Raw genomic sequence first — 22,073 nt, forward strand, 5'->3', positions numbered from 1 at the left:
TAACTCATGAAAGCAATGAAAACTGTAACTCATTTTTAAATGGAAAGTCTCTGAAACATACAATTCTCCTTCTCTGTCCCCAACCTTTGCTCTCAACCCCTTCTTTCTTTTTTTACTTTTCCTGAATGTTTCTTTGTTGTAATTTATATAAATATATAAATAACATATTGTATATATAAATAACAAATGTTTTATCATATTTTAGAATTATTTGATTATTCTAAAATAACAAAAGAAGATATAACCTCCATGAGCCTGGAACTGATAACCTCTCTCTTTTTTAACCACCATAGCCTTACCTTATCTTTTTCTCCTCTACCACATGACACTCCATGACTATAGCCATGCTATCCATGTGTAACAATCTCTCAGACTCTACATTATCCATATTATTGAGGCTATCAACTGTTGGGAAAGGGACTGCGACACTTTTGTGTTCTGTACAGCATCTAGTACAACATTAATATTACATAAATGTCAAACAGAAATAAAAGCAGAGGATCCAGCAGAGTTTAGGAGAACAGGCATAGTGGAAAGGGCAAAGTCAAATGTCAGGACTATCTCCTCCACCCTTTCATCCCAATGGACTAATAACAGCATTGGATACAGAAAAGAGAGGAGTTGAGAGTAGGTTTTGAAAGACTGTTAACCCTGATGCATATTGCCCAGATAGCCCCTGACTGGAGAAGAGCTACTATTCTTAGAGCCACAGCAAAACATTTTTGAGCGGGGTATGACACTAACAGTGAGGAAGTAGTAGCCAGTGCCTAAAGACTGCCAGATACAATGCTATGTATCAGATAGGTCTGAAACTTTGGGGCCTGGGCACACTCAAGGGCTCACATTGCCTAAAAAATGGGGTGTTATTTTAAAAAGTTATTCAGAACACTTTATGCTGAATTACAAACTGCTTTTAAAAATATCCCTAAATTTCAAAAGCAGTTTGCCATGTCATATGGGGATTTTTAAAATTAATATATCTAAAGCCTTCCTCGCTGAATAGAACTTATCTTGTGGTCCTCTAGACTGGGGCCATAATGTAGAAGTTGTAATTTCCTGGGCAGTGGACAATCTCATCAGTACTAGTATGCCATGCCAGGCTTGTGCTGTGATGTACCACAAATAGTTCAATTAAGGCTCTCAATATTATCTAATAAAATATTTATAGTACTTGTTTCAGCATATAGATTGCCCTCATATGGCTAAACTGCTATTGTGACATAAGTCCTCAGTGATATCTACCTCTTAGTCTTTCCTCTACAAGGCAGCTACCTATGATGAATAGGTCTCATATATACCATGGTCCTATCTTCAACCTATCTGAACATTCCAGGCTCCAGAGTAAGGCGAATAATTATGCTGTGGTAGCTACCTTGTTTAACACATCTTCAAACATGCAGTGAAGAGGGGCAGGGATTTTTTTATTTTTTTATTTTTTTATTAAATTTATTAATCGCCCATCTGACTGGTCACCCAGCCACTCTGGGCGATGTACAACCCACCATAAAACAATTTAAAACAATAAAATTTTACCATAATTTTTTTTTTAAAATACCCTAACCCACCCCAAATGCCTGCCTGAACAACCACGTTTTTAATGCACGACGGAAGCTCATTAAAGAGGGGGCATGACGGAGTTCCCTAGGGAGGGAGTTCCACAGAGTGGGGGCCACCACAGAGAAGGCCCTCTCCCTCGTCCCCACCAGTCTAGCTGTCCTGGCTGATGGGACAGAGAGAAGGCCATCTGAGGCTGATCTTGTTAAGCGGCCTGTCTGGTGTTGCTGGAGGCGCTCCTTAAGATAGGCTGGGCCGGAACCATATAGGGTTTTAAAGGTCAAAACCAACACCTTGAATTTGGCCCGGAAAACAACTGGTAACCAGTGCAACTCCTTCAGCACTGGAGTGATGTGATCTCGCCGGCGGCTGCCTTTAATCAGGCGAGCCGCCGCGTTCTGTACCAGCTGCAGCTTCCGAACCGTCTTCAAGGGTAACCCCACATAGAGCACATTACAGTAGTCTAAACGAGAGGAGACCAGGGCATGTACTACCGATGGGAGCAGATGGTTGGGAAGGTAGGGGCGCAGCCGCTGTATCAGATGGAGTTGATACAGCGCTGTCCGGCTCACAGCTGACACCTGAGCCTCCATGGACAGCTGGGAGTCCAAAATGACCCCCAGGCTGTGGACCTGGTCTTTCAAGGGTAGCCGTACCCCATTCAACACCAGGTCAACATCCCCCAGCCTCCTCTTGTCTCCCACCAAAAGTACCTCGGTCTTGTCAGGGTTCAGCTTCAGCTTATTCCTCCCCATCCAGCCACTCACCGTCTCCAGACATTTGGACAGGGATTCTACGGCCAACCTTGGTGAAGATTTGAATGAGAGGTAGAGCTGCGTGTCATCCGCATATTGATGCACCCCAAACCTCCTGATGATAGCCCCCAGTGGCTTCACATAGATGTTAAATAGCATCGGGGAGAGGATGGAACCCTGTGGCACCCCACAAGTAAGTGGCCACGGGTCCGAAACCTCCTCTCCCAGTGCTACCCTCTGGTACCTGCCGGAGAGGAAGGACCGGAACCACCGCAATACAGTGTCTCCAATGCCTAACCCCTCCAGGCGGTCCAGGAGGATACCGTGGTCAACGGTATCAAAAGCCGCGGAGAGGTCGAGGAGAACAAGGAAGGAGCATTCACCCCTATCCAGAGCCCTCCTCTTTTTATAGCTAGACTTCATTCTCTGTTAACGAGAATCTGAGAGAAGAATGTTCCTTACTTCCCACATATCTTCATGGTCTCTTCCTGTTTTCCTGTGAATTTGTAGAGCACTGCTGGGTAGGAAATCCTTTTGTCTATTTTTAAATAGCATGCGTCTATATCTTTAATTCTTTCCTTCATGGAGGTGGCAGAAAAGCATATTCTAATCCTGTACCATTTCAAAGAGATAGGCCTATTGTGACTCCTCTCAACTTCTACTCTTCCACTAATTACCATTATCATTAGAATTGCGAACATTTATTGCCTTTATTGCTCAGCAGGATTCTGAGTGGATTCTGAGCCAAACCTTGATGGTAGGCAGTGGGCAATGTAGCATTTATGTATATTAAATAAGCCAGCATAATCAAAAGCCTTTCGGGATGAAATATTGCCTCAAAATGAGTTGCTTCAGTCAAGTATGGAGAGTAAGATGGAAGAATGGAAGTTGGTTCTTGCTCTGGGAGTAACACATTTTTAATAGAAAAGACCAAAAACTACTATAACTTTCAATATACCCAGATCAACTACAGCCAGTGTCAACAAGAACTCCTCTGTCATCTTTTGCTTTGTCTTACTGCTTGCTTTGTTCCTTGCTCCTTCTTTTAGAACAGAAAAAGGTTTCTTGATGTCAGAAAAATATTTCAACTGAATTACAACTCTGAAATGTAGACTTCATCAGACATATTGCTTCTTAGCCAGCACCAGCTCAGTGCGGTCTCAAAAACAGTCAGAGAAATATTATTTGAACCAAGGAAGAGAGACATAGGGAATAAAACATAACATTTGTTATCTTTCAGTTGTGCAGCACATTGTGAATGTTTACACAGAAATAAATTTACTCCGAAATAATAACTGTGTTCATTAGGGCTTACTCTCAGATAAGTGTACATAGGAGTGGAGCATTGTTTTCTTAGCTGTAATACCGGAACTATGAAGTTATGAGGATCAGTAGTGTAGTGGAGCCAGGGATACTAGAGTTGAAGCACCAGGACTTTATTATTAACAGGGATGATTATGTCATCTGCCACCCTCTCAGACTGCTCTGTTCCCTCTGAACTTAGCTGCAATAGTCACAGTAGTTGGGGGAAAAATTGATTTTCCCAGCAACAATATATTGTTGTGAGCTATCCCAGCTGGAATGCAAAGTATTTTGGGGTGGCTTGGGCTTGAATGGGCAATTAAAAGCCATTACAGAAGACCTGCTCCTGGTGGAAATGAAAACTGCTAGAACAGGTTTGTTGGCTTTGAGATCAAATGGTGTTGGGAAAAGGAACTCCTGGAAAATCTTGAGCTGGTGATCTTATGCTGTTTGGGGATGTGTTATGTCCCTCTCTTTCTTTTCTTGTGCGAACTCAGGTGTCTCCAGCTGAAGTCCAGTATGTTAGCCTGTACACTGCCCTTTCCCAGTTCACTATTCTATTATCCTAATACACTGGGTATTATGCTGCTCATTGGGTACGTGGGTATGTTTACACATTTCTACATAATGCACATGCACACACATATATAGAGAAACACAGCTTCCTGCATTTTGGACTTTCCTTGGGGCTGTGGCTATGCGGACTGTTGTGATGAGTGCCTGCCCTTCAAAACATACCACTACACCACTGAGGAGGATCAAGATTTATAGCACTTTAAAAGTTATTGCAATTTTCTTATTAGTAGTTAACTATAAAAGAATAATGCTTGAATAAGGTCCATAAACATGGAAATTAGAAAGCTAACAAAAGGACAAATGTCACTGAGACTGTAATCCTAAGCACACTTATCACGAAATAGGTTTCATTAACATCCAATTAACTTACTTCCAAGTAAATATATTTAGGACTCGAGTGTAAGACTCCACTTGGAAAAAAATCCTACTGAAACAAACAGGCTATTAAATAGAATTGATATGTAAAGTAGAAATACAAACAAAGAAGTAAAAGGTTGGTTCATATTGCAACTATAATTGCAAAAATAAGAGAATATGAAAATTTTGCAAAAATAAGAGAATATGGAAATGTGCCTCTGCAAATATGTAGTGCTGACCCTGTGTATCAAAATGTCTACTAAAAGCCACCTATGATGGGAATAGCTTCTTTGCACAAAGCATATGACAAGGTACCCTAGTCCTAGATACATTGGCCTAGGTTCACAGAGTGGTACAACAAGCTCTGGGTACCCAAAGGGGCTTTGGACTTCTGTTTCTTGAACAGCAGGTTATCATGCCTGCTTTTGAATATCAGAGAAGTTTCAATAGCAGTTCGTGTAATGACATACACAGGTACTATTCAAAGGGCAAAAAGTCAAAACAATCCTACGGCACATGACCAAGACCATTATAATTGTGCTATGATCTTGTGTACAGATGCTCCAAAATTCTTGAACAAATTATGTTATAGCAGCATTGTACTTAAAAGAGGTACTGAACTCTCAAGCCACAATAATTAAACATTCTACTACAGAAAACAGGTCAGTGACTGAACAGCAAAGAATCTACAGAATTAGAAGGAAAGAGCCCTTTCCATTGACCTGCCCAGGCAAACAGCCACCTGGCCGATCCACTCTTGGACTCCATCACTCTTCAGCTTAACGGAAGGGAAGGGAAAAAGTGAGACACTTTCCTTTGGCTAGCTTGACTCAGACCAACTGCCACCTGGCTCGCCATCTGCAGCCAGCCACTCTGCAGGAGAGGAGGAAGAGACAGTAAGGCCTCTTCCATTAACCTGCTTGACCCATGTGTATTTCATGTTTCTTTTGTTACCTGCCTTGAGTTTTTCTGTTGAAAAGATGGAATATAAATAATCATTATAAATATTGTGTATCTGAGGAAATGTTTTCTGCATGTTTACATATAACAGACTAACACCTGCCATATTTCTTGTGTCCAACACCTTTAAAACTGTTTTAAGGAAAATCTAAAACAGCACACCTTTCTTTCTTTTTGTGTCCCTAACAGACCAATGCCCCTTCATGGATCACTGCCTTGTTGTGGCGAAGGGGCTTGCGTAACTCAGTGAAGCCATAAGCTATGCCGTGCAGGGCCACCCAAGACGGACAGGTCATGGAGGAGAGTTCTGACGAAATGTGGTCCACTGGAGAAGGAAATGGTAACCCACTCAAGTATTCTTGTCAAAAAAAACACCATGGAACTGGCATGCTATGGTCCATGGGGACACGAAGAGTCGGACATGATTTAACAACTGAACAACAACAACAGACGAATGACATGGTTGCCAGAAACAGAAGTATCAATAGTTTTTTTTAAGAAATGTCTTTGAACACTCCTTGTTTTCTTTTTCAACAGGTGTCAATCAATCTATCAATAACATGGGGCCCCATTATTCCATGACTATAAGACAGTACCTTTCTGCATAATTAGGCTGTAATAAAATCTGTAATAGTTGTACTAATTGATTAGAAAGTCTACATTGTTCAAGAATGGGGATGGCTATTTTACTTTTGTCCATTCATACTGTTAGAGAGCACTATGCACTTTAGTTTTGAGGCAGAAAATATTGCTCAGATCTATCAAAAGAGCAAGTTTTATGTCTGTTCCAACAGGTAGATCAGAAAAGCATAATCTTAATAAACAGATGGAAAAGCCAAGATGAACATAGCAAATATAACACAAAATTCAACAAGAGCCTGTGGCACCACATTTAGTATGCAATCCTATTTACCCTTACTTCAAAGCCCCACTGAAATCACTGGGACTTACTTAAAATGAAACATACACATACGTGAGACTTAAAAATACATACTGGGACAAAAATCCAGCTAAGTAAGTGAAACTGACTTGGAACACAAAAAGCACAGGGGAATTGTTCCATCCCCAAAAGCTTGCATTTTTTGTAAGATGAAATGTTCAGCTACTGCTAAATTCACATTTTTCTATGTATCAAATGTCACCTTGCCATTATTATGTGGCTACGTTTTAGCCTAGGGATGAGGTGCCACAGTAGCATGCTTTCTATATGAAGAGTGGGAGAGTCTTAGAATACTTTATTTCCCAGAGGAGTTAATGGAAACTAAAGCCCAAGCCGCAGCAGTTTCCTTTGTGTGTATCTTCCCCCATTCCTCCCCACTACTTTGGACTTGAGAGCAGCAGCGTGGAGACAATGAGCATTCTGTGCACAACGCCCACACGGATTGGCTGGTCTCTCCTCAGTACCCCATGATGTAATGTGGTTGGAATGTGCTGGGGCTTTGAGCTGGAAGTGGGGCGGGGTGAGGGGAGACAGAGGTGGCATTTCTCATCTGTTTCCCAGACCAAATGGGTCCCGTAAATTAATATGATGGACCTGGTATATTTGCCAAGTTTCACTACCTTTTTCATACTTCTGTCTGGGATGGAAATACTTTTTTAAAGCCTGAGATTTTTAGGCTCCATTCCCATATCAGTACATCACTGTGTTTGGGAAAATTAGACTGCATGCAAGAGCGGCCAGGAAATGTGTAGGTTAAGAGATAGTATCAAATATAGGTGCAGGAGGTGTTAAAAGATGGGACTAAGGTGTGGATGGGAAGACTACATGAGTCACAAATTATGCTAGGATGCTAGGAAAAGGGAGGGCAGGTTACAGGGAAAAGCAGGGGGGACAGGATACAGGGAAAACTACATTCAGTGGAATTGCAAGATGTCCCACCCACATGTTATTTTAAAAGAGTCATCCTTTCCTTACGAGAACAAATTAATACCTCCACAGCATACTTTGTAGTTGTTGGCATTTTAATCTAGCAATCCTTAGGCCACAATGGTTCAAAACTGACCTCTGTTTCAAAAACTAGTCTCCCTACAATAACACAGCCTTTGGTTTTGGTGCCTTTTAAATTCGTTGTTGCTGGCTTTAGGCTTTTGCTTGTTTTTTTGTTTGTTTGTTTGTTAAACCTTCTTCCTAGCTATCATGTACTTTTTAGAGAAGGCAGTTTTACCTTCACACACTTGTTCAGATGAAAGCATGCTGCAAGCAAGGAGAAAAGGAAGACAGTGAGGAAGAGAGACAGGAAGAGTGTGTGCATCAATCGATTCCTTAGCACACCATCCAGCCTGGCGCTAGCTAGCGCTAGACTGGAGCCACGTAGGCTGGGAGCACCTCACACTCCCCCTGCTGCCGCCATCTCCGGAGCTTGGGTGGGTCCCACAGGCAGCAGAAGTAGCAGCAGCAAGAGTGCAGGTCTTAGAGGCAGACTCGGGAAAGAAAGAGCGGTGGGGGGAGTACAGACAGCAGTAGTTCCCCTCTGCTCTCCTAGCAGCACTTGAGAAGGCACAATCAGCAATGAAAAACTACATTGACAAAAGCCACAGACCCTCAGCATGTTCTTTCTTTGTTTGTTGCCCCCCCCCCCTTTCACTTCAGCAGACCTGGGTTTGTCCCACAGTGATTTGCCAGAGGGAGTGCCTGACTGGTATTGCCTTGGCTTCTGCAGTGAGGAAATGAGGAGGGAAGGGAAGAGAAGGGAAGGGAAGGGAAGGGAAGCAAGGGGGAAAGTGTCCCCCTACCCTCCTTTTGGGAAAAATACTTTCCTACCAAAATAGAAAGGAAATACAGACACACACACACACACACACTCACAAAGTTAAAGAAAGGAATCCTGCCTCATTATTTGGAGACGGGAGAGTGAGGAACCAAAGGCAGAGAACTAGGAAAAGGAGGCTGCAATAGAGAAATGTTGCTTAAGCCAATGCGCCACCCGGGGGGAGAAGTCAGGCAGGGAGCAATTCCTCCCTCTCAGTCCCACTTGAAAGCAGAAAAAAGGGGGGTTGGGTGGGCAAGGCTCTCATAGTCTCCATAATCCAAAAAGGAGGTTGGGGGCTCAAGCAACATGATATCTAAGAAGAAGGGCGGTGCAGAAACATTTTAAATGAATACTAACGATGACATGAGGCGTTCGGTGTAATCCGTGGGACGTTTTCTTTTCTCCCCTCTTTTTTTCCTTTCCATGCCCTTTTGCAAGAAATGTGTGACTCTTAACTAGCTCGTGGGAAAACCCCCTTAAGAAGAATGCTTTTATGTGAAAGAGAAAGAGAGAGTGGTTGGGGGAAGTGCCTGTGAGTAATTTACCTCAGGTACATCTAGGCAAGGAGGGCAAGGGGTCGCGTCTTGTCCTAGGAGGAAGGAAAGGCGGTCTCAAGACTTCCCCCTACAAGCAAAGGAGGCGAGGGCTTGGGGAAGGGACGCTCCCTCATTTCCTACGGCCAAGAAAGGGGGATGGGGAAGGGTCATGCACCCTATAACTAGGGTGTGAGGTGGGGATTACGGTCCATACACAGAACTCCTCCTCGTCCTCCACAAGCGGGGTGTAAGGGGCACCGTCGCCTTTCCCCAAACCAGCCTTTATTTCGCACCTATCCCACCCCCATTTAACCCAGACAACGGTGAGGCGGGGGGGGGGTGATGGAGGAGGCGGGGAAAGGCAAAAAGAAGCTGTCAGCTGCGGGGATATGAAGGGCGCTTCCATCACCTGGAAGTACTGGGGAAGAAGGGCTGAAGGGGCGCCGCTCTTCCTCGCTCTCACAAAGAGAAGCCGTTCCTCCCGCCGGCCCCGCCGCCATCTCCTCCCCCGGGAAGGGGCAACCGCGTCTTCTCGTGCCTCCCCCTCACCCCGCACGCACACCCCGCTCTCCTCTGTGGCAGCAGCAAAGCGGCCGGGCTGGCGGGCGGGAACGGCAGCGGGGCGGGCGGGCTCCGTAACCGCAACCCGCTTCCCCGCCGGCCGAGCCCTACCTTGTTCTTGACCTCGGCGGAAAGCCCGTACGAGGGGCCCTTGTTGAAGTGGGTCATGGCGGCGGTGGCGGCGCCGCGGCGGGGTCCGTGCCCGGGCGGTGTGCGTGCGTGCGTGCGTGCTGTACGCCCGTGTGCCGGAGGTGGTGAGGCTGGCTGGCGTCCCCTGCCTTCCTCGACTGGGTGCTCGGTCCTGCCGGCGGGGAGCGAGCGAGGGAGCGAGGGCGGGCCGGACTCGGAGGGAGGGAGGGAGGGACGTGGGCCCGGCTGGCTGACGGGGAGCCCGCCGCGGCGCTGCCGGCCGCAGAAAGTTCTAGTCCCGCCCCTGCCCCGGAGGGCGGCCTCGGCGTCGCCTCCCGCCTCACTCGAAAAAGCCGTCCCCTTCAGGGCCGCGAGGGCGGCGAAACTACCTCAGGGACGAGGGACTCCTAGAATCATAGAACAGTTGGGCTGGAAGGGGCCTGCAAGGCCAGCGAGTCCCCGCCTGCTCAGTGCAGAATGCAGGTCAGAGCATCCCTGACAAGTGGCTGTCCAGCCTCGTCTGGAACGCCTCCAGCGTGGGAGAGCCCACCACCTCCCCAGGTAATCGGTTCCATTGTCATATTTCTCTAACAGGCAGGACGTTCTTCCTGATGTTCAGCCGGAATCTGGCTTCCTGTAACTTGAGCCCGTTATTCCGTGTCCTGCACTCTGGGATGATCAAGAAGAGATCCTGGCCTTCCTCTCTGTGACAACCTTTCAAGTACTTGAAGAGCGCTATCATATCTCCCCTCAGTCTTCTCTTCTCAAGGCTAAACATGCCCAGTTCTTTCCGTCTCTCTTCATAGGGCTTTGTTTCCAGTCCCCTGATCATTTTTGTTGCCCTCCTCTGAACCCTCTCCAGCTTGTCTGCATCCTTCTTCAAGTGTGGTGCCCAGAACTGGACACAGTACTCCAGATGAGGCCTAACCAATGCTGAGTAGAGGGGAACTAGTACTTTCCGGGATTTGGAAGCAATGCTTCTATGAATGCAGCCCAAAATAGCATTGGCCTTTTTTGCAGCCACATCACATTGTTGGCTCATATTCAGCTTGTGATAGACAACAATTCCAAGATCCTTCTCGCTTGTAGTCTTGTTGAGCCACGTATCCCCCATCTTGTAACTGTGCATTTGGTTTCTTTTTCCTAGGTGCAGAACTTGGCATTTATCCCTATTAAATGTCATTCTGTTGTTTTCTGCCCAGTGCTCCGGTCTATCCAGATCACTTTGAATTTTGTTTCTGTCTTCCAGAGTATTAGCTATCCTGCCCAATTTTGTGTCATCTGCAAATTTGATCAGCATTCCCTGCACCTCCTCCGCCAAGTCATTAATAAAAATGTTGAAGAGCACTGGGCCCAGGACTGAGCCCTGCGGTACCCCGCTCGTTACCTCTCCCCAGTTTGAGAAGGTCCGACTGATAAGCACTCTTTGAGTCCGATTCTGTAGCCAACTGTGGATCCACCGGATCGTTGTTTCATCTAGCCCGCTTTGAGCTAGTTTGCTCATCAGGATATTATGGGGCACTTTGTCGAAAGCTTTGCTGAAGTCAAGGTATATGATGTTTACAGCATTCCCACGGTCTACAAGGGAGGTTACTTGATCAAAAAATGAGATCAGATTTGCCTGGCAGGACTTGTTTTTGACAAATCCATGTTGGCTTCGAGTAATCACAGCATTGTTTTCAAGGTGCTTCCAGATGGATTGCTTTATCATCTACTCCAGAATTTTCCCAGGGATTGATGTCCGACTGACTGGTCTGTAGTTCCCAGGTTCCTCCTTTTTACCCTTTTTAAAGATAGGGACAACGTTAGCCCTCCTCCAGTCATCTGGCACTTCCCCCGTCCTCCATGATTTCTCAAAGAGAATAGACAGCGGTTCTGAGAGTTCTTCTGCCAGTTCCTTTATTACTCTAGGGTGCAGTTCATCTGGCCCTGGAGATTTGAACTCATTCCAAGTAATTAGGTGTTCCTTGACCATATGCCTATCAATCTCAAGCTGCAATCCTGCTCCTTCAGCCTGTACTTTGCCTTTGCCAGGGGGGTCATAGACCCTCTTTTGGGAGAAGACTGAGCCAAAGTAGGAATTGAGCACCTCTGCCTTTTCTTTGTCATCTGTTCTCATTTTGCCATCCTTATTTAATAGCTGAACCACCATTTCTTTCCTCTGCCTTTTACTATGCACGTAGCTGAAGAAAGCCTTTTTGTTGTTTTTGGCATCCCTCGCTAACCTCAGCTCGTTCTCAGCTTTAGCCTTCCTGACACCATCCCTGCAATTCTGTGCTACCTGCCTGTACTCTTCCTTTGTTACTCTCGTGCTTTTACCTCAGAGTACCTTATCACTGAGCTCATACCAACGAGCAAAGTGCCCCAGGGTAAGCTGTCTTTTACCCTGTGGTAGTTTAATAAGCTGTGTTTAAACTACCACGGGATAAGGGAGGGAACGACCCTTGACTCAGTTGGCACGTTGCCCATAAATCCCCAGTCAGGCACAAGGTGGGTCAACCCCAGAACCATCCTTGAATACCAGGGCCAGATCTCTACCTTGTGTCATATCATTGCGATCCCATCGTGGTAACGCTACATTCCTCTTGCACATTTAGGGCATTTCTTTGTAGTTCAGTCATTCAGTCGTGTCCGACTCTTCGTGACCCCATGGACCATAGCACGCCAAGCCTTCCTGTCCTGCGCTCTCTCCCGGAGTGTGCTCAAGTTCATATTCATTGCATTGGTGATGCTATCTAGCCATCTCATCCTCTGTCGTCCCCTTCTCCTTTTGCCTTCAGTTAAAATCCTGCATTTGAAACAGGGCTTTCTGCTTCCGTTTTAAATGCAGAATCACCACTGACTCCCTTTACATGCACTTTCTCCCCCTCCCCATCTGAGTCTTCCATTATCTTTCATTGATCTCGCTCCTCTTCTTGCCGCTTTAAGTCTTTTCATGGGGAAAATGAAGCGGGACACAACAGCGGGGTTGTGAAGTGGGGTAATTTGATAGCTCTTTGTGGATTTCTACACCAACCTAAAATCCTGCATTTAAAGCGGGGCTTTCCACTTCCATTTTAAATGCAGGATCACAACTGATTCCCTTTACACGCGCTTGCTTCTCTGGATGGCCATTCCCATAGCATTATGTTTCCATGAAGAGGCATTACACACGCTCCAGGTTCAGCGATACTTGCTCCTGGGTTCCTGCCCCTTTCTGTCCCCTTGCACATTAGTGGTAGTGGGGACTGACATGCGGACAGCCCCCCCACCGATTTCCCTGGGCCCCACCTCCCTCTTCCATGCTTTTGGCCAGTCCCTGCTGCTCAGCCCCTCTGCTGCTCCTCTGCTCTGCCCCCCCCCCGCCACCATGCACTGCTGCCTTGCCGCTCTGTTTTGAACAAGCAGGCCAAAAATGGCGAGGAGCCAAAATGGCTCAGGCGCTGGAAGGCTGAATGCCCATAAGACCTTCATCACCACCTTCAACATCATGACCACGCCCCCAACAACCACACTCAGCACTTCATTCACACTAGGGGAGAAATACATGGGGAGGACACGGCACTCCATTTGCTCATATCTGGAAAAATACCCATTTTTTTTCCGTTTGAGGAAAACATGGGATAGGTGAGCGGAAATAGTTGAATAATGATTGGACAATGATGACGTCATGTAATGGACCCGCACAATTCTGTGAGTGAGCAACCATGAATGTGCAATAGACTTGAGGTACAGAGATCCCCATTATCTGCAATCTATTTAAAAATGGAACAAAGGGCATTTAGTGCAGGAGGGTCACGGCAGACCTCGGCCAGATCTACACCTTGTATCCTGTCATTATGATCCCATCATGGTAACGCTATATCCCTCTTGCACACTTATACTTCATAGGACACACAATGACATTTGTTGCGGTATATTGGATAATGTGGAATAAAAAGCAGGAAATAACACTACAAACATGGTATATCGAATCTGTAATGTTCTCCACCAGTTATCAATGCACTTCAATACTGCTATAGTGTCGATCTAGCCCTAGATAACAGGAATGACACTTTACCCTGGGATGTGTACTTAGATCATCTGTATGAGCTCAACAGTAAGGTTGCCTGGGGTAAGAGGGAGAGTTCATTCCTGAAGTAGTTGAACAGACTGTTGAGTGCAGTTAGTGCACCAGATTAATGTCTCCTATCCTGTGATAGCTTAATCATCTGAGCCCATATTAACTACTCAAGGGTAAACTCTGGTTCCATGTTAGTTTAATCTTCTGAGCCCACACAGATGATCAGACTATCCCAGGGTAAACTCTGGTTTATCCCATGTTAGCATAATCATCTCATGATAATGTAATCAACTCAGCCCATAAATCAGGGGTAGGCAACTTGTGGCCCTCCAGATGTTTTGGCCTACAACTCCCATTAGCCCTAGCCAATAGTAAGGGATTATGAGAGTTGAAGCCAAAACATTTGGGGGGGCACAAGTTGCTCATCCCTGCCATAGATTAGGGGTGGAATGAAACTAAATCTCCAGATGTTTTGGACTTCAACTTCCAGAAGCCCCTGCCAACATGGCCAATTATCAGGAATGCTTGGAGTGGAAGTCCAAAAATCTGGAGATCTACTTTCTGCCCACCCTTGACATAGATCATCTGATAGCATGCAGAACAATCCTAAGCATGTTTACTCAGAAGTAAATCTGATGGGGCGTATTGCTCCGGCCATGGGCAATACATAGGGTTCAGTAAGGCTTATTTCCTAGCAAGTGTATTTTGGATTACAGCCATAAATTGTCTGAGCCCAACTGTCCTAGAATGAGCTATCTCATATTCCAGGGTAGCTTGGTTATCTTATCATCCTGCCAGGTAAGGTGATAAGGATTTTACCACACCTTAGGCACAGATGTGTGATAAAAAGTGTGGTAGAATTGTTGCCTGGGTTCTGTGTATCATCCTGCCAGGTAAGACAAATTCTACCACACATCAACTGCCAATGTGTGCTTTCACTCCCTCATTGCAGAATAATAACAGTGCACCCACATTAAACTGCATTGGTTTATTTTCCCCAGAATTTAACAAATGCTCCTGACCCATATACATTTAGCAGAGGGTACGTTGTGAGTTAAGGGACAGTTGGAAGTTCTGGGATTTACAAGGTGTTATAAAGAGAAGGAGGGCTCAAGTGATGGAAAAGATGTGGAAAAAGTTATTATGAAAACATATTGGGAACTGTATACTAAGATCATTGAGCCAGGGGATAGCCAGAGGGAGAATTGGCAGTTGTTAACTACTGGACAGCAGTCTGCTTATCACTTCTGCCAAAGAGGGAAGAAACATCAAGAGCAGCAAATAATCCCTTGCCATTCAGACCATTGCAGCAACGTTATGGAAAAATAACATGCAGGAAACTTTGCTTTAGGAATCTGAAATGGCCACTAATTTCTAACACATGGTGCAGACAGATACAGATGCTTGTGTTTTTTTGTATTTTTTTTATAAGCCATTGCTTGACTAGATCAGTGGCTGGCTGTTTCTCTTCCTGCCTCTACAGCATTTGTCTCAAAACTAGGCAAACATACATTTAATCGCCATTTATCCAGTTATGTTATCCCTTGGCTGGATCACAGGGAATTGTGGATATGTGGGATGACTTTATAAGTGGCATTGCTTCATTCCCCCCCCCTCCTAGCAGCAGGGCTCCTGTGCTTTGGACAGGCAGAAATTCACCATATAATTGCCTATCGTATAATCTCTTCTATAAAAAATAAAAGAAAAACATTACCTGCTGAACTTCTATCCATCAAAGACAGAAGAGGCCTGACAGAAAATATATATGTGTATGACAACTCCTTTACAAATGCTTTGGAGATGAGTAGAACTCAGAGACAGCAGAATGTAACCTCCTCCCCAGTGCTGGGACAAGTGCATACCAGCGCTAGACTGCCTCCCCACCCCATCCTCACCAATGCCACAGCCATAATTGGCACTGGAAAACATGAAAAATGAACACTGATGGGATATACTAAACCAAAGAACAGGTAATGGCCATAGGAATATCCTGAATTTCAGAATGAGCAAGGAGCATTTGTGGGATGGGGAGAGAGATGAGAAACGATTAGTCTGCTCTGTCTTACTTGCCCAACATAGGACGTTTGTATCACAACAGTTACAGCAGACATTAGGATCAGGTTTGTTAATCAAGTTACTTTTAGGTTTAAGATATATTTCGCAGGGAAGAATAATACAGTGAAGAAAAGAGAATTACTGACAGGAACCAAATTGTAAATTGTAAACTTGTGGTAGGAAATTAACAATCAACAAGAATATTCATTAACAAATTCATCTGTTTTACGTAATATATTTTCATAGCAGATTTTGTTTCCATGGATGCAGATATTGAGCTTTGGTTTTAAAAACTAATGAGCATAAAACTCTTAACACCCTGGCCCTAATCCAGGGAACACAGACAATCATGTGCACAGCACCATGGGCAATTTTAACCTCCTAAACAAAAGGCGCTATGGAAAAGCTGTTCAGTAGATGAAGGCTCAGATGGATATAGCCTTTAATATCATCTAAGACAGGGGTGGGCAGAAGGTAGATTGGGATCTACTCATAGATGCCTGGGTTATTTGCAGTAGATTGACAAGCTGACTCCCAATTGTCTAACAATAGCAACAACTAAAAACCTCCCCACCCTGCCACCTCCCAAGAACACTTCAGGAGTGGATTTTTGAAAGGTACTTGTGAGCTTAGTTCTGGTACTGATCATAAATTCCTGGGCTGAACATGTGTTTGGAGGCACACCGTTCCGTAATTCTCAGCACATGTCCACCCACCTGTGCCACTATTTTGTACCTGGGGTGTGGTTGATGGAACTTGGGATTCTAGGAAAAATAAAGTTTATACAAAGTTTTACTGCTGCCAGCCTCCTCTAGAGAAGAGATGAGGGAGCCAGCTGTGAACATCAAGCCTGGTGAGAATTCCCCACCCCCTCTGAACTATATTTAGCCAGGCTGCTGTGGACCTTTTGAGTACAGTTAAGACCAGCATTAGTAGTGTGGGTTACCTTTATTGTGGGGAGTTAGAGGTTGGCCTTTTAATTTTGATTTTGCTCAGCACTTGCTAAATTGTAAGACTGAATTTCTTTTACATTTATTGAATTGTTTTTATATGTTTTTTAATTGATACATTCCATAACAAATTGTTTTCTGCAATTCTTCTTTAAATGCTGTCTTTTGAAATGTTAATGTTTATTGTAAGCCACTTTGGGTACAGTTTACTGTAGAAAAGTGGTATATAAATATGCTAAGGGAGCAATTTTATGACCGCTAGACAGTGTCTAGATGGCCATAGGATTTTTCAGTTTCTGGGAACTGAAACCTCACTCCCTGCCCCCTCCCCTGCCCCCTTGTAGGTGGTGTGGTTTGTCCTCTGCTCTGTGCTTGTAAGTGCAGCGTTCCCAGGGGCAGGGAGGGGACGAGACTGCGGAAGCATTGTTATGACACTTCCTATGTGCCGTCCAGCCTCCCCCATCCCCATGACTCGCACCAGCTAGACAGCCGAAATCGGCTGTCTAGCTGCAAATGCAGGGCGGCCGGAGCACAAAGGAGAGGTTCCCCTCTGTGCTTCGCCCACCCTGCATTGGATAGTTGGCTGCCTCCAAATTCGGAGGAGGCCAACTATCCCCATATGATTGCACCCTAAATAAATAAAGTAAGTAGCTCTTACAAGCCTGAAGTCAAAGATCAGATGCAGAGAGTTGGTTGGGAAAAGAGACTGGCCATCCACACTGCATTGCCATTGTAACTCCTTTTGCATATGCAAAACCTCATACATTTAGAAGTGGATCTACAGAACCACTCTTCCAATTTGCACTGGATTCCTTCATTTGCAGTGCATGCAGAGCTGGATTCTATGCAGATATCCTTTTTTCCCCTCCTGCAAAGCAGGAATGTGGTAGGGACTAGAAATGCCTCTATCATACATGGAGGATTGCAGTACTCAGGTGTCAATGATTATTAATCTCACTTGAAATATTCATATCCCCAAAAGGAAGAGATCAGACGTGTCATTGTAAGGTCGTGCCTTTTTTTTTTTTTTTAAGGTGAACCGTACTTCTGTCTTCTATATACTTGATAGTTACATGCCAGTATAAACCCTCTGAGAATGTTACTTACTATACTCATGTAATTTCACTTTAAGTACCCTGGTGGATACATTGTCTAGCAATAGCTGTTCTTTTTCTTTCTTTCTTTTGTTATACTTACATGCGTTCGACTCGGTGCAGAGTTTCCCAGCTTTCATTCTGTGAACTATGCTGACAGATTTCTTTTTTCATCATTTCATCCCATAAGGGTTTCATCTGCTTTCTGAATGATTGTGAATACTACAAGGCACCTGTGTTTTTCTCATTCTTGCTTTGTAGCAGATAATAGATGATGACAGATTTTTTTTGGCAGTCATCAGCAACTTCTAAATTATGCTTATAGATATTTCATAATCGACACATGGAAGGACTGCATTTTCTAAAAAAATACAAAATGCCGAATACAAATATGCACTGCCTTCTTCCTTTTCGTTATTCCAATTTCCACTGGCCCACGCAGTGACCGGAACAACTGTGGCCTGAAATATCAGTCAATACAGTTTAAAAATCAAGTTTTCCCCATACTTCCATGACCCTTATGGTTATTAGGAATGCATCCTCACTTAATTTTGTAGACATCTCAATTCCTTTTACATGTTGCAGCTAAGAGTTAAGATTACATGCTAGCCATGGAGGGCAGAAATGTATAAGTTTTGCAATTTCATATCTTTTTGCAGTTAGAGGTTTGGCTATTAAATTTCCCAGCAAAGTATCAAATACTAATTACACAAGTGCCAGTATACTCTCTTTTCTTCTCTTATATTATGGTCAAGCATGTTCTGGTGATGTGTGCTGCTACATGGGCAGAGCACTCCATGAGGATGGGGAGGAAAACGATCTCTGGTGGCCAAGGCAAAAGGGGGGGTTACACACACACCCATGCTGAGTTCTTTTCCATTAAACCAAACATGCCTGCAGATTTGCCATTTGCTGCCAATTGCACATTCAACCAAGGGGGCCCTGTGAGTGTGCTGTTTTGATTTGCCGTGATAATTTTTAGCCTAGGATATGTGAGTCACCTCCAGTGTGCTTCTAGTAAGACCACTGATGTCAATGACCTGACAACCATGGGGCTGTCTCAGTATGTCATCAGCCCAACACATGAAGCAGGGCACACCCTTGATTTGGTTTTTGCTCCAACTTGTGAGATGGGTAGTCTGAAGATTGGGGGGCTCCAAGTAACCCCATTGTCATGGTCAGACCATTTCCTGGTGAGATTTGAACTTACGGCATTACTCTCCTCCCACAGGGGTGGGGGACCTATTTGGATGGTCTGCCCCAGGAGACTGATGGAATCCAATGGATTTCTGAATGCTCTTCGGGATTTTCCAGTGGAGAGAGCTGGTGATCCAGCTGAGGCCCTAGCCTCACTGTGGAACAGTGAGATGCGGAGGGCCATCGATATGATCACACCTGAGTGCCCTCTCCAGCACTGTGGAGTCCGTTGTGCTCCCTGGTATACTGGGGAGCTGCAGTCAATGAAACAGGCTGGATGTCGGCTGGAGCACAAATGGCGCAAGACTTGAAGTGAAAACGACCAAGCACGCTCTAGAGTGCATAATCATGCCTATTGCATGGCAGTGCGGGCAGCAAAGAAGGTTTATTTTGCTGCCTCCATTGCGTCCTCAAGTAGCCGTCCAGTGGAGCTCTTCCAGGTGGTCCGGCGTTTGTTAACATCTTCCCCAGTAAATGGGGCCCTGGCCCCATCGAGGACCTGCTGTGACCTTTTTGCATCGCACTTTGAGGACAAAATCGTATGTCTCTCCAGCGACCCTGATGCTGTTGTTAGTGCAGTACCAGTCAAGGTGTCTGATGCCACATCTGCCCGACTTTGTGGGATCAGTTCCAATTGTTATGGCCTGATGATGTGGACAAGATGCTTGCAATAATGCAACTGACCACGTGCCCTCTTATCCCTGTCCCTCCTGGCTAATAAAAGCTAGCCGAAGAGGTATGACTGGGTGGGTCCAGGGAGTGATACATGCTTCCCTACGGGAAGGGGTGGTCCCTGCTGTCCTTAAGGAGGCAGTAGTGCGGCCACTCCTGAACAAGCCCACCCTGGACCCAACGGTATTAGACAACTACCGCCCAGTCACAAATACCCCTTTTCTAGGGAAGGTACTTGAGAGGGTTGTGGTGAACCAATTGCAGGCTCTCTTGGAGGATACTGATTAGCTAGACCCATTTCAGTCCGGATTTCATTCTGGTTACGGGATTGAATCAGCCTTGGTCATCCTGATGGATGACCTTCATCAAGAGAGGGACAGGGGGAGTGCAACCCTGTTAATTCTGCTCGATCTCTCATTGGCTTTTGATACCATTGACCATGGTATCCTCCTGGATCGACTACATGGGATGGGTATTGGAGGCACTGTGCTACAGTGGTTCCGGTCCTACCTACGGGGCTGATTTCAGAGATTAACATTGGGTGACTATTCCTCGGCCCCTTGGCAATTGAGCTGTGGGGTGCCACAGGGTACCATCCTGTCCCCAATGTTGTTTAATATCTATATGAAGCTGCTGGGAGCGGTCATTAGGGGATTTGGAGCTAAATGCCATCAGTATGCTGATGAAACACAGCTCTATCTCCCTGTGACATCTGAATTAGGAGAGGCTGTGCAAGTCCTGAATCAGTGCCTAGACTCAGTAATGGGCTGGATGCAGGCCAATAAACTGAAGCTGAATCCTGGCAAGACGGAAGCCCTGCGGGTCAGGGGTTCCTGGGTCCAGGAGATAGGCTCAATGCCTGTTCTGGATGGGGTTGCACTCCCTCTGAAAGATCAGGTCCGTAGTCTGGGGGTACTCCTAGACCCATCGCTGGAGGCCCAAGTGGTCACGGTGGCTCAGAGTGCCTTTTACCAGCTTTGGCTGGTTCGCCAGCTACAGCCTTTCCTGGACAGGGATAGCTTGACCATGGCGGTACAGGCATTAGTAACCTCAAGATTGGATTACTGCAATGCACTCTATGTGGGGCTGCCCTTAAGGCTGGTCCGGAAGCTGGAGCTAGTGCAGAATGCAGCAGCTCAGCTGTTGTCGGGAGCTGCCCCTTTTCAGCATGTAACTCCTTTGCTAAGGGAACTGCAACTGCACTGGCTGCCTATTCGCTATCAAGCCAGGTTTAAGGTATTAGTACTAGTGTACAAAACCCTAAACAACTTGGGAGCAGGATACTTGAGAGAGTGCCTCCTTCCCTACCAACCTGCCCGGTCACTGAGGTCATCAGAGGGCATGTTCCTGGTGGTTCCACATGGACCTATGGCCTGTTTGGAGTCCACCAGGAGAAGAGCCTTCAGTGTGGTGGTCCCCTTCCTGTGGAATTCCCTGCCTTTAGAGGTCAGGCAGGTGCCAACATTGTGTTTCCTCCGGCACCTCGTGAAGACATTGTTCTTTCAAGAGGCCTTCCTTGCATGACCAGCCGTGGTTTGTTGAACTCCACTTTGTTGGGATTTGTCTTTTTTTAAAAAATGTTTTAACTCTTTTAACCTGCTGTTTTACTCTTTCACTGTGTTGGTCACTGCTCCGAAATCTTCTGATGAGGAGCGGTACATAAATATTCTAAATAAATAAATAAATAATTCCAAGTTTCAAGACTGCTGGTCTAAAGTCTAGGTTCATAAAATGACTATATCATGACTGCTAATAGGAAGCTGTTGTTATTTAGCTCTAATAACAGGGGGAGTACAGAGGGACAGGGGGAGTGAGACCCTGTTGATTCTCCTGGACCTCTCAGCGGCTTTCAATACCATCGACCATGGTATCCTTCTGGATAGGTTGTCTGGGTTAGGAGTTGGAGGCACTGCACTGCGGTGGTTCTGCTCCTACTTGGATGGCCTATTCCAGATGGTGGTGCTGGGGGATTATTGCTCTATGCCATCGGGTTCCACAGGGCCCTATTTTATCCCCCATGCTGTTTAGCATCTACATGAAAACGCTGGGGGAGGTTACCTGGAGGTATGGGCTGGGGTGCCATCAATGCGCAGATGACACCCAGCATTACCTTTCTTTTTCATCAAACCCAGGTGAGGCAGTGGCTGTTCTGAATCAGGGCCTGGGCACGGTAATGGACTGGATGAGGGCCAATAAACTGAAACTCAATCCAGACAAGATGGAGGTACTGTTAGCAGGTGGTTCGTCTGCCCGGCTAGGTGGCATTCAACCTGTTCTGGAGGGGGTTGCACTCCCCCTAAAGGATCACGTTCGTAGTTTGGGGGTGCTCTTGGACCCAGAACTGTCACTTGAGGCACAAGTGAACTCAGTGGCACAGAGCACTTTTTATCAGCTTAGACTGGTATACCAACTATGCCCTTATCTCGACAGAGGTAGCCTAGCTACAGTTACCATGTACAGTTACTCTGATAACCTCTCATTTGGATTACTGCAGTACATTATACATGGGGCTGCCTTTGAAAATGGTCCGTAAATTTCAGCTGGTCCAAAATAGGGCAGCAAGATTGTTAACAGGGACTGGCC

At 45.6% G+C, this 22,073-nt stretch overlaps 1 protein-coding gene across 1 annotated transcript in view; it reads right to left on the bottom strand.

Annotated features, from left to right (window-relative positions):
* Window positions 1-9,640, bottom strand: part of CNN3 (calponin 3) — a 44,197-nt gene extending 34,557 nt beyond the window's left edge. The window contains exon 1 of the mRNA XM_084851834.1: window positions 9,463-9,640. Within this exon, the coding sequence (XP_084707960.1) occupies window positions 9,463-9,519 (57 nt within the window). The 5' untranslated portion in view covers window positions 9,520-9,640. The remainder of the gene's footprint in view (window positions 1-9,462) is intronic.
* Between the last annotated feature and the right edge of the window lie 12,433 nt (window positions 9,641-22,073).

Source organism: Heloderma suspectum, chromosome 4 (assembly GCF_057233095.1).
Source record: "Heloderma suspectum isolate Gila_16-S chromosome 4, 16-S_ref, whole genome shotgun sequence".
Classification (NCBI taxonomy): domain Eukaryota; kingdom Metazoa; phylum Chordata; class Lepidosauria; order Squamata; family Helodermatidae; genus Heloderma; species Heloderma suspectum.